At 56.8% G+C, this 12,458-nt stretch overlaps 1 protein-coding gene across 1 annotated transcript; it reads left to right on the top strand.

Moving 5' to 3' along the window:
- POLR3H (RNA polymerase III subunit H) lies at positions 1 to 12,359 on the top strand. The gene is made up of 7 exons (XM_019447015.2): positions 1 to 70; positions 361 to 490; positions 3,128 to 3,224; positions 8,847 to 8,933; positions 9,367 to 9,430; positions 10,904 to 11,105; positions 12,064 to 12,359. Exons 2-7 carry the CDS (start codon positions 380 to 382, stop codon positions 12,115 to 12,117), a joined length of 615 nt encoding a protein of 204 aa, XP_019302560.1. The 5' UTR covers positions 1 to 70; positions 361 to 379; the 3' UTR covers positions 12,118 to 12,359.
- Positions 12,360 to 12,458: the final 99 nt, after the last annotated feature.

Below are 12,458 nucleotides of genomic sequence, written 5' to 3'. Positions count from 1 at the left end.
TTATTGGTCTGTTCTCCGGAAGCGACGGGATTCGGAATCCCGCCCAAAGTCGGCAGCGCGTGGAAGCGCGGTGCGTGGCGTTGGCGCGTGGCTCGGGCGGGGGCGCGGTTTGGTAGGGTCGTGTGGCGGGCGCTCGTACCCCTCCCACTGGAGCGAGGGTCCCTCCCGCTGAGCCTCAGTTTCCTCTCTTTGCAGAGGCTGAGCGCGCCCCACACCGGTTACTTGGGGCCCTGCCGCGCCGCCCCACTGCCGGCCTGGGTTGACGGGAGCGGGGAGTCTCAGCAACTGGGACGGGACCGAGGGGGTTCGGGAGTGCCCACCGCCCCACACCCGGTGCTTGACCGACGCTCCCATTCCCAGGACCCCCGCGCGGGCCGGGATGTTCGTCCTGGTGGAGATGGTGGACACCGTGCGGATCCCCCCGTGGCAGTTTGAGAGGAAGCTCAACGACTCCATTGCCGAAGAGCTGAACAAAAAGTTGGCCAACAAGGTACTGGACCGACGGGGCCGTGGACGGGCCTTGGCACGGGAGGGCCCAGCACTGCCCACCTGCCCGCTGCAGGCCTCGACTTGGTCCTGACAAACCTTGGCCTTGGGCAGGTAGCTTAACGTGTCGGAACTCGGTTTCTACACCTGTACCTGGGATGGGGGGTAATCCACCTGCACATGGGATGTTAGAGGGGATCAAAAAGGGAACTGGGATCGAAAAGGGTCATTGTAACTGGGAGGTGCTGGACTCTACACTGCCAAATTACTTTGCAGTCTTGGGCAGGTCACTTACCTGCTCCGGGCCTCAGTTTCCGTTTGTAAAATGGAAATCATAGTGGCTGTAACCATGCGTTGTTTTGTGAAGATGGCCAGTGGTTTAGAGTTCACTGTCAGGAGGTTTATCCGTTCATTTCTTGGAAAAAGTATTTGTGCACCTTTTATGTGCCAGGCTTGCATGCCTTAGTGCTAGCGAGTACCGAGTGCGGGGCCTTCCCACTGCCTTCTCTGTAGTAACCCTCCCTCAGTTACTCTGTGTCATTATCACTCTTTCCTTCTTAGCACTTATCAGCACTATTTTCTTATTTGTTTACTTGGTTACCGTTTTTCTTTCCCTCCGCATGAGGGCAGGGACTTTTGCCTTTTTCCTCAGCGTCCCACATATTTTGCCGGAGCCTGGCACACAGTAGATGTTCTGTATTTGTCTGTTGATTGTATGAATGAAGCGGACAAGGTTCTGCTGTGTCGTGTGGTGGGAAAAGCAGATATGAATGAGAGGGTCCCACAGTTGAGTATGTGATGACAAGTTGCGGTAGACGCTGTGAAGGACAGGCACTCGCGAGCCTGTGGAATGAAGGAGAACTCTGCCTACGATGAGGGACAAAAGAGGCTTTGTTAGGGATGTGGTACTTGAGTTTGAGCTGAGATCTGATGCTGAGAAGAGGAACTAACTAGGGGAATTATTTTTGAGGGTGGGAGAGGGCTGGGCAGAGAGAAGAGCTGGGCAGGCAAAGGAAACGGTATGTGCAAAGACCCTGTGGCAGGAGGGACTATTTCACCCATCATGACGTGGAGGAGCCTGGTGTGGCCTAGGCAGAGGGGGAGAGAGAGGAGAGGGCAGACTGGGAAGGTGGCAGGAGCCAAGGCACACGGAGCCTGAGGGACATCATGGTGGTACTGGTCTTCATCCCTAGAACAGCAGGAGGTGATAGGCTGAGGAGTCAGCAAGAGGAAGGTTGGCTGGCTTTAGACAGGAGGCCAGTCCCTTCGATAGAGGCCGAGGTCATAGAAGGGAGGTGGACAGATCTGGGGAGCTGTTGGTGGAGAGAACTCATGATGTTCTTAGTGGATGGCTTGTGGTTACTTTGCGAGGTAGAAGGCAAGGGGGTCTGTGGAGGGACCAAGTGTGAGCATCATGGAGAGAAGAGGGGCGAAAAGCCCAAGAAGGGAATGTAGTCCCTTTGGGATACAAGTCCTTCAGTGACCTGTTGAGACAAGTCTTCTGTATTTGAGTCATTTGTTAATTTTTTTTTTTAAACGTTTTATTTATTTTTGAGACAGGGAGAGACAGAGCATGAACGGGGGAGGGGCAGAGAGAGGGAGACACAGAATCTGAAACAGGCTCCAGGCTCTGAGCGGTCAGCACAGAGCCCGACGCGGGGCTCGAACTCACAGACCGCGAGATCATGACCTGAGCCGAAGTCGGCTGCTTAACCGACTGAGCCACCCAGGCGCCGCTGTATTTGAGTCATTTGAGCGGAGGCTGCACAAAGAGGTCCACGGTCCAGCCAAGGGCACAGATCTTGTGCTGCCAAAGCCGGCCAGACTGTATGCCTCATTGTGGTGAGGTCTGGCCAGGACTCTGAGCTCTCTGAGCTTCTTGGTAATCCTTGAACAGTCCTTCAGGGTCTCTGACTGGGAGGTGATGACGCTGGTGGCAGATAAGCTGACACCAAAGGGGTTCAGTGGTTTGAAGCACCATGGGGTGGGGATGGGGGCATGGGATGCTCTCTGCCCAGTCTCAGGGCCTTGGCCGTGCCTCAGTCCCTGTGGCCACTGGTGTATGTCTGATACTTTGTGAGCAGAATGGGGATTAACCAGGACTCTGACACTCACTCTGAGCTCTAGTATAGACCTGGAGACTTTGGAAAGTGTAGGTTTGACCAGGGTCCCCTCCCAGTGTTCCTCACTGGCAATAATAGTGATCTGTGGGTTGACTGTTATTATTTCCAGCATGTGAGCCAGGCACTGGCACAGGGGCTTCACATCCATATGTCTCCTTATTTAACGAGCCTGCAGCCTGGTAGGTTCATTTTTGCAGATGGGGGAAACTGAGGCTCGGAGAAGTGACCTTGGAGGTCACACAGTGGGTGGTGGAACTGTCACTGTGACCTTGATCTGCCTTGCCACCAAAGGCCCTGCTCTTTCCAGAGCTCCACATTCTTCTGAGGCTCCTTACCCATGGTTACCTCACACCGTGCCTCGACTCCTTGCTGGCTATAAAATGGGGATAATCCTACCCGCCCTGGGTGGGGAGGGTCTCAGGAGAGAATGCTGGGGAGCTGGGCCTCTGGGTCACTGTGTGTGTGTGTGTGTGTGTGTGTGTGTGTGTGTGTGTGTGTGTGTGTGTGGATGCACACAGGTCGTGTACAACGTGGGGCTCTGCATCTGCCTGTTTGACATCACTAAGCTGGAGGACGCCTACGTGTTCCCAGGAGACGGCGCATCACACACCAAAGGTGGGTGCCCTTTCCTCCTCGGTGTTGGGTTTCTTGGGGTTTGGGGTTTGGCTGTGGGAGTCCTGGTCTAGGGATTGGGAGACCTGAGGCCTAGTCCTGACTCTGCCAGGAATTGACTGGGTGACAGTGGGCAGAATCCTCCCCTGTCTGGGCCTTGGTGTCCTCATCTATAAGAAACGGAGCACAGGCGATTCTTGAGGCCTCTCTGGCTCTGAGATTGTGGCTGTGTGTCTGTGCCCCCTGTGGTCTTGTTTATTACTGAGCTCCGCTCTGCCTGGCCCTCTAGCTGCTCAGTCTGGTGGAGGGTGGCCAGACAGAGATGAGGACACTTGGAGTAGTCATCGCTGGGTTAAAAGTGTGGAGAGCAGAGGTGCCTGGCTGGCTCGGTCAGTAGACTGTGCAGCTCTTGATCTCGGGGTTGTGAGTTCGAGACCCATGTTGGGCTTAAAGATGACTTAAAAATAAACTCTTCAGAGGCACCTGGGTGGCTTAATCAGTTAAACATCCGGCCTCGACTCAGGTCATGATCTCACAGTCTGTGAGTTCAAGCCCCACATCGGGTGAGCTAGAGCCCCGCTCAGGGCTCCACACTCTCTCTCCTTCTCTCTCTCTCCCTCCCTCTCTCTCCCTCTCTCTCCCTCTCTCTCTGCACTTTGTGGGATTCCCTCCCTTTCCCTCTCTCCCTGCCCCTTGCTCGCTCTCGCTCTCTGTCTCTCAAAAGTAAATAAATAGGGCCGCCTGTGTGGCTCAGTTGGTGAAGCGTCTGACTTTGGTTGAGGTCATGGTCTCAGAGTTTGTGAGTTTGAGCCCCTCATCGGGCTCTGTGCTGACAGCTCGGAGCCTGGAGCCTGCTTCGGATTCTGTGTCTCCCTCTCTCTGGGCCCCTCCCCCACTCCTGCTCAGTCTTTCAAAAATAAACATTAAAAAAAAATAAAGCAAAAATAAATAAAATTTTAAGAGTTTTTTTAAAAAAAAAAGTGTGGAGGGATGCCTGGGTGGCCCAGTCAGTTAAGCATCCGACTTCAGCTCAGGTCATGATCTCGCAGTCTGAGTTCGAGCCCCGCATCGGGCTCTGTGCTGACAGCTCAGAGCCTGGAGCCTGCTTCAGATTCTGTGTCTCCCTCTCTCTCTGCCCCTCCCCTGCTCATGCTCTGTCTCTCTGTCTCAAAAATAAATAAAAACATTAAAAAAAAATTTAAAAAAAAAGGTGTGGCGAGCAGAGGAGAGTGCATCTGTTTCCTGGGGAGGAGGCTGGTTGAGGGTGGGGGACTTTTGACGGGCACTATGGACATAATGGTTAAGCGTGGCCTCTGCATTTGAATTCCGTCTCTGCCACTTATTTGCTATGTCTCCTGTGCAGAATATATAACTTCTGTGCCTCTGCTTAACAGTAGATTTTATATTACAGTACTGATGTGATGATTCTACTGACTTAATATGTGCAAAGATCGTAGGACAGGACCTTGGTTCTTCTGGACTGGCTTGGCCAGTAGGGTGTAGGGCGGCCTCATGTGACTGGCGGCTGGCAGGCTAGTTGGTGGGGAGGGATGGCTCATCTCTGCTGCCTGTGGTCTCATTTTTGCTCAGGGGACACTGGGCACCATAGGGCAGCTGGAGCCCCCATGCACCAGCACTTTTCTGCTTCTATCCCATTGGCCAGAGCAGGTCACATGGCCGAGGCTGGCGTCAGGGGATGGAAAAATAGCCGCCACCTCTTGCTGGGAGGAGCCAGAGTCACATGGCAAAGGGGCAGGCACCCTAGGAAGGGAGGGTTGGTTACCAGACCTGGAGGAGTACAGGGAGGGTCACCTTGGCTACAGCTCTCAGAGAGGGAGTGGGGCATTCTTCACTCTCCTCCCTGGACCCCACCAAATCAGAAGCAGAGGGCAAGGGGGCCGCTGAGGTGGTTCGGGGCTACTCAGTGTCTGCGTGCGGCTCAGACCTGCTGAATCACAGTCTCTGGGGGAGAGCCTGCAGGCTGTTTTAGCAAGTAGCCAGGCGATTCTCCCACCAGGCCCTGTGTGAGGAGCCCTGCCCTAGCCCATCCTGGTCAGCCTCTGGGCACAGAGGTGTCCAGCATTCTAGAAGGTGCCATGAGGCTGCCTGATGCTGTCTGGGATCCAGAGACTTCATTAGTTCACAGAGATGTTAACTGCTCTGTGGGCAGCCCTAAGAAACGGGCTGCGTTTGTACCGACTAGAAGCATTTAGCAGAAAAATAAGACGGTGATATGAAACAAAACCAGGGGCCTCTGTTTAAAAAGAAGGATGCCCTTAAGCTGAGCCCAGTTTCTGCCTTTAGCTGGTGGTCCAGGTGGTAAGAGCCACCAGAACTTGAAGGAAAACTGGGAGAAAGAAAGTTAAAATTGAGGAAATTCTGTTCTTTCGTTTTGTTGTTTCCGCCACTTAGTGTAAGATTTCCACTTTGGGTTTTCATCATCCCCCACCCCCGGTTCACCCTGGACCCCCTGGTTCTTTGGGAATGAGGTGTGAGGATTAGGGCACTGGGCTAGGCATGTCACAGGGACCTGGATTTGAATTCTGGCTCTGACCCCTCTCTCCCCTGCATTCCTTGGGCACGCATCTCTCCACCTCTCTTGGCTTGGGCTTCCTCATGTGTAAATGGATTAACACTCGCAGCTATAAAGCTTCTTGTGGTCCGCCAGGCATCGTGCAGGGTGGCATTTTATGGTGGGGATTGGTTGCCATGCTTTAAGGCTGGTTCTCGACTTGCCCCATTTCTGCTGCTCCCCCCCCCCCCCCCCCCGCCACTACCTCCCCCTGGGCTGTGGCCAGGTGTGCTGAAGGAGGCCTCAGCCTTTGCTTTGAGGACTCTTTTTTTTTTTTTTTTTATTAATCCTGAGAGAGAAAGAGGGAGAGGATCCCAGGCGGGCTCCTCGCTGTCCGTGCAGAGCCGGACTCAGGGATCGAACCCACAGACCATGAGATCATGACCTGAGCTGAAATCAAGAGTTGGACGCATAACCGGCTGAGCCACCCTGGAGCCTCTGGAGGACTCTTCTTTTGCTCACTGCCTTCTGCTTCTTCCTCCCCCCTCCTCTTCCCCCTCCTCCTCCTCATCTCCCTCCTCATCTCCCTCCTCCTCCTCCCCAGGCCAGATTGCTTTCCCTCTCGACAGTAAGTGTGTACAAGATGTCAGCCTTTGGGATTTGTGACACTGGCCCCAGTTGTCTAGCCTCATCTCTTGTCACTTAGGGTACGTTTACCTGGCCCCAGTCCCATGTTCTCTATGTCCCACAAGCCGACTGGACCCGGCCTCCCTGGGGAAGCCTCTCTCGACCTGCCCCACCACCCTGCCCCGCTGGGAGCTCCAGAGCAGCCTGACTTCATGCCACCATTTGCTTTGTTCTGTTTTCTTTTCTTTTTCTTTTTTTTAAAGTCGTGATAAAATACATATAACATAAAATTGACCGTTTGAACATTTTTAGTGCACGGTTCAGTGGCACTGAATACATTCACGTTGTTGTGCGACCATCACCAAACTTCTTCATCTTCCCAGACTGAAACTCTGTCCCCATTAAGGATTCACTCCCCATTCCCCACTCCTCCAGGTCCCGGGAACCACCGCTGTACTTTGTCTCTATGAATTTGAGTATTCCAGGTACCCATATAAGTGGAGTCACACAGTGTCTGCCCTTTGCAGAAACTCACGTGCACCCCAAGGGAGCCCCGCTTCTCCCGGGACAGAGAGAAGCCCAAATCTGCACCTGACAACAGGTCTTCCTCTCAGTGATCCCGCAGACCCACTCTTTCTGACTTTCCAGGCCTCCCGCCTGCCCACTGAACACCCCTGGAACTTCAGGTGGGGCTCTTGGGAGGCGGCTCGAAAGAGCACTGTCCCTCCGGCTGGTCTGTGGCCTCCTTTTTAATTGAGATCTAATTCACATATCGTAAAATTCACCCTTTGAAAGCTTAGGATATTCACACACCGTGCAACCATCACCACTATACAATTTCAGAACATTTTCATCCCCTCAGAAAGAAACCCATACCCATCAGCAGTCACTCCTCATTCTCCCCCTTCCCCCAGCCCCTGGCAGCCGCTGATGTACTGTCTCTGGATTTGCCTATTCTGGACATTTCACATAAATGGAATCACACAGTATGTGGTCTTTTGTGACTGGCGCATTTCACGTAGCGTAATGTCCTCAGGGTTCGTCCATGTTATGGCAGGTATCAATACTCCATTGCTTTTTAATACTGAGAAGTATTCCATTATAGGGACAGGCTACATTTTGTGTATCCATTCATCTGCTGATGGACACTTGGGTTGGCCACCATATGCTTTTGGGTGTAGTTGTTCCAGACTGGAGCGCCCTGGGCACAAGACCACATGCAGTTCTGCCCCCATAAGCCCAGTGCCCAAACGGGCCCTGGCACAGACTTGGTAGAGGCTCTGTGGGGATTTGTTAAACTGAACTGAATGTTGGGTCAGATGGGGGACAGGGTTTTTCCATCCTGTGGCTAGGTGACCCTTGGCTGCCCTCAGCTGCTCTCCGCAAGGTCAGCAGGAGGCTCTCATCACAAGGAGGGGAGGGGATACCGGCTGCCCCCTCTTCTTTTCCCATGCTTCCTGCCTGGTGGGGCCACGGAGAAGCAGCCTGGCAGCGAGCTGGGGGCCCAGTAGGCCCTGCTGTCCTCAGTGCAGTGTTGGGAGACCGGGCAGCTGAGGGTGCTAGTGGCAGAAGCGTGTGTCTGGGGATGAAATCTGTCCGAGGAAGGCAGATTCCACCCTGTGGCCCTGTCTGGTGGTCCAGGAGGACTTGGAGTCTTCTGTGGCACAACAGGGCAGAACGGCTATGTGGCTGTGAGTAGGTTACCCAGCCCCTCTGAGCTGCTTCTCCATCCTGACAGTGGGGAAGCATGACGCTGATATGGATGCGTTGTGCTGGGCGTGACCAGCAGGAAGTAGCCTCATGGTTGTTCTCTAGCTCCGGCGGTGTGTTTAGGCCAGTGGTGGTCACCCCCTTTGGGGCTTTGAGGGGCAGGAGTGATGAGGTAATAGTGGGCACAGACCCTACCTGATGTTTTCCTGGGGGGTCTGGTGAGTGGGGAGCACTAGGGCAGGGCCTGAGAACCCACAGAGGGCATTTCTGTTGGGTCATTGCCTCTGCCTCCCCCCACTCCCCCTCAGTTTCAGGGCATTTTTAACATCATGTTCCAGGTCAGAGCTATGCCTGGGGCAAACTTTCCAATCAGAGGGAGATGGGGAACTTGTTTCCAAACCTGGCTTCCTTTGCCAATTACTTCCGCCCTTTTTAGAATTTAAGGGAGAAGAGTCTAGAGGAAGGGTGGGATTGATTCTGGAGTTACCCGTGGCCCAGAATCCGGGCTTGTCTAATGGGTTTGGGGGCCAGCCCTCACTTCCAGGGCCGCCGCGGTAGGCCTGTTATGGGGGCCACACTGTGGCCTTGCAGGGGGCTGGGGCTGGGTCCAGGGGCACTGGGTGTGGACTGCCCAGCAGACTCCTGGGTGGCCAGAGGGCCTCCAGGTCAGCAGGCTGGCCAATGGGGTCAACACTGGAAAGCCTGGGCCGCCCCAGAGTGGCCGTCCCTCACATGCTTGCTCGTCACCGACATCCTTATCCTTTTTTCATTTCCAGTCCATTTTCGCTATGTGGTGTTCCATCCATTCCTGGATGAGATTCTGATCGGCAAGATCAAAGGCTGCAGCCCGGAGGGAGTTCACGGTAACGGTGGCCCCTACTCGTCACCCGAGGCCTGGGAGCGCATTGGGGCAAGTGGCCAGGCCAGCAGGCCTCCCTTCAGCTTCTGTCTGGGCCACACAGTCAGGGGAGGGGTCAGGAAAGCTCATGGGTGAGGGGAACACACAGCCCCATCGTGCTCATGTAACCATGAAGACCTTGGCCAGCTATGGGCCTTCCCTGTGAGGCCCTAACTCAGCACCTCGGGCTGGGCACTGGAGCTGGCAGAGGGGACTTGGGGTCCCAGGCGCCTCCTGGTCCCCGTTGTGTGTGGTGTCCGCCATGGGTTTTGGTGGCCGCTCAGGCCGTGTAAGTGGCATCAGCAGAGGTGTGGGGCTTTGGGGGGGGGGGAGGCACTCAGATTTCCATGCCAACAACTGCCTCTGTCCCATGCTGTCACTTTCTTCGTTTCTTCCAGTCTCTCTAGGGTTCTTCGATGACATTCTCATCCCCCCAGAGTCGCTGCAGCAGCCAGCCAAGTTGTATCCTCCCAAGGTTAAAGCGGGTCACAGGGGGCTCAGGTGTTTCCAGAGGACAGTCACGCTCCTTGGGGTGGCCCTGGCTCCTGTGATCTGATACTGCTGACCTCCCTGCACCTACCCTCCCCCCGCCACCAGCCTGCACATGTGCTCTGGAAGCGCTGGTCTGCCTGTGCTTCCCGTGGTCATGGTGTCCTCACGCCTGTGCTTCCGTCTGGGCCGTCGGGCCTGGTTGGGTAGGTTGTGCTCTGTAGGTGGCATGCTATTCACTTCCGGTTCACTTTGCTTAGGGTGTCGTCTCCGGGATCATGTCAAAGCTTCCCTCCCTGGAAAGGTCTGCCCTGCTTGGCTCACCTCCCCTGGTATGCAGACAGTACCACTGGCTGACATTTGAGGGCTCGGCTGCCTGGGCCTGCGACGGGTTGTTTGCCTCTGCTGGGTTCCCCCAGTGCCCTGCCCCAGCCCTTCCCCTGCTGTGCTGAGGTGGTGTTTCTGCGGGTCCTCGTCGAGACTGCTCACCGGAAGGGACCCCGTCTTGTCGGGACTCTGTCCACAGTGCCTAGCGGGGGGACCTGACACAGAGGGGTTAAGGCAGGACCCTTTGCAGCATCGCCACTAGAGGGCGCTGTGGCCCCTCGGTGTGCACTGAGGGAGGGGTTGGGCTTTGTAGGGAGTTCGGGGGTGCTGCCCTCACCGGATGGTTCATCAGATCCGCTCTGCCTGGGCCTCTGCGGGCCAGGGGCAGGGTCCGTGTGTGACTCCAGAGCTTGTCGGAAAACCTGGCCCTGCCCGGCTGGGCCCCTTGCCGGCCACGGGCCCTCAGGCACGCGACCTTCCATCTGCCACGTCTGTCCTCCTGAAAACCGGGAAAGTCCTTGTGCTGTGTGTTGGTCATGGTCGCGGGGCATGGTTGGGAAGGGGTGTGGAGTCGCACTGCGCAGAGGGCATAGGACAGCTCCAGCCAGCACTCCAGGACCAAGTGTGCAGGTCCGGGGGAAAGCACTTTATTACCTCCACCACAGCCCTGTGAGGGCAGGCCTTGCTCAATTCCTGTTTTACAGATGGGGACCTGAGGCACAGAGCTTGGGCCTGGCCCTGGTCACAGCTGGCGGAGCCGAGGTCTGAACTTGGCAGTTGGACCGAGAGGACACCCAGGCAGCGAGAGGCCCTCGTCCTTCCTGCCTCGAGAGACGGGGGACCCGCTCTGCCCTTGAGCCTCCTTCCTGCCCTGAGGATGTGTGTTCCCAGCCAGGGCCCTGGTACCCCAGTGTGCCTGCTCCTCACTGTGGGGCCCGGGGCGGGCCCAACCTTGCCTTCTGCACGTGGTGTGGGCTTGCTTTTCCTGGACTTCCCAGCCACGGTGATCTCCTTCTGGGATTGGATCTTCCTGGGGGCGGGTATTGTGGGAGGAACCCCCACCCCCACCCTCAGGCTCCCCCATGCCTGGTTGTTGCCTTGACCCTGCACCCCGCCCAGCGACGAGGCAGAGCAGGTGTGGGTGTGGGAGTACGAGACGGAGGAAGGAGCGCACGACTTGTACATGGACACCGGCGAGGAGATCCGCTTCCGGGTGGTGGACGAGAGCTTTGTGGACACGTCCCCCACGGGGCCCGGCTCGGCAGAGGCCACCTCTTCCAGTGAGGAGCTGCCAAAGAAGGAGGCTCCGTACACGCTTGTGGTGAGATGTCCTGACGCCGCTGCCAGAACGGCGGGGATGGTGCGGGGACAACCCAGGCGGTGGGGTGGCGGGGGAGCCGCTTCTGAGGGCGTTCGCCCAGGTTCACCGCCTCGAACCCCTCTCCCCGCAGATCAGGGTGCGGGTCCCTGTTTGGTTCTTAGGCAGTCGCTTCTCCCCGGGGAGCCTGTTTCGCAGGTCACAGGCCAGGGCATAACACTCATGAGGTGGCGAAGCTGCCGCGGCTGTCGGGGAGGGGGTCAGGCTCCTGACCGCAGGAGGGACAGGGCCCAAGTTGGGTGACAAGGCTGCCCAGCAAGACGAGGCCAAGGGAAAGAGACACCAGGGAAGGGGTTTGGGAGCGAAACAAAGGTGGGGCGTCAGGGATGGGTGACCCTCAGTCAGGGCTGTGCCTGTACCAGACCCTGTACGGACGTGAGGTGGCAGGGGAGCTGCGACCAGCCAGATCTGATTTGGGTTGTCGTCTTCCCTCATAGGGTGAGACTGTGATGCAGGACAAAGCGGGACACGTTTCGGGGGCCTGCTAGGGGGCTTTTCTGGTCTAACGTATGCTGCAGGTTGTTCGCTCGGGGGTAGCCGTTCTCTGTCAAGGCCATCCCCTCTGCGTGTATTTGGAGGCTGGGACTTTCTGGCAGGACTCAGCGCGTGTCCGGGACTGGCCTGCCGGTGCCCGTGTTTGGGCAGGCCTGGCGCAAGGAAGGGTACCTGACTGAGCCGAGGCCCTGGGGCAGGAAGGGCGCGCATGGGCTGTGTTCCTGTACGGCAGCTGGGGGCGCTGGTGTGGCTCCTGGGTTTCCCCATCCCCCGGCCAGTGTGCGCGTGTGTCACCACCGTTCCCTCTGCCGGTGCCAGGCGCCCGGAAGGAAGGGCCCCTTTGCCTCCTGTGTTGGTTCAAGCCCTTGAGGTGGACATGTGCCTGTTCTCTGTCTACCCCTGGCAGGGATCCATTAGCGAGCCAGGCCTGGGCCTCCTCTCCTGGTGGACCAGCAGCTAGCCCTGGGGCTGGACGACAGACCCCCACCTCCACCCCGCAGTCCGGAGAAGGAGGTGCCGTTGGCCATGGAAACAACAGCAGCTTCTGCAGGTGCCGAGGAGCAGTGTGTGTGCCCCACCGGACTGTCCCCTCCCTCGCCATCCTGGCCCTGTTCCTGGAGCTACCCTGAAGTCACTGTTCCTGTGGACTTCTGCCTCTTGGTGACAGCAAAGACATTTAATAAATAAGGGCAGCATCAGTCAGGGAGGAGCCGCCCTTGTCTCCGTGATCTAAGGTCACCGCGTTGCCACAGCTGGGACAGCATGTCCTTCCTCTCCCCGGATGGCTGCTGGAGAAGAACT

This window comes from Panthera pardus, unplaced genomic scaffold (genome assembly GCF_024362965.1).
Source record: "Panthera pardus isolate Hobbes unplaced genomic scaffold, ASM2436296v1 HiC_scaffold_6, whole genome shotgun sequence".
In the NCBI taxonomy this organism is placed as follows: domain Eukaryota; kingdom Metazoa; phylum Chordata; class Mammalia; order Carnivora; family Felidae; genus Panthera; species Panthera pardus.
This window is presented reverse-complemented; position numbering and strand designations above follow the sequence as displayed.

Excerpts from the sequence above, each read along its gene's own strand:
- POLR3H (XM_019447015.2), top strand. The coding sequence starts at position 380 with ATGTTCGTCCTGGTGGAGATGGTGGACACCGTGCGGATCCCCCCGTGG. Across the intron at positions 491-3,127 it reads ACAAAAAGTTGGCCAACAAG|GTCGTGTACAACGTGGGGCT; the intron begins GTACTGGACCGA and ends GGATGCACACAG. Across the intron at positions 3,225-8,846 it reads CGGCGCATCACACACCAAAG|TCCATTTTCGCTATGTGGTG; the intron begins GTGGGTGCCCTT and ends TTTCATTTCCAG.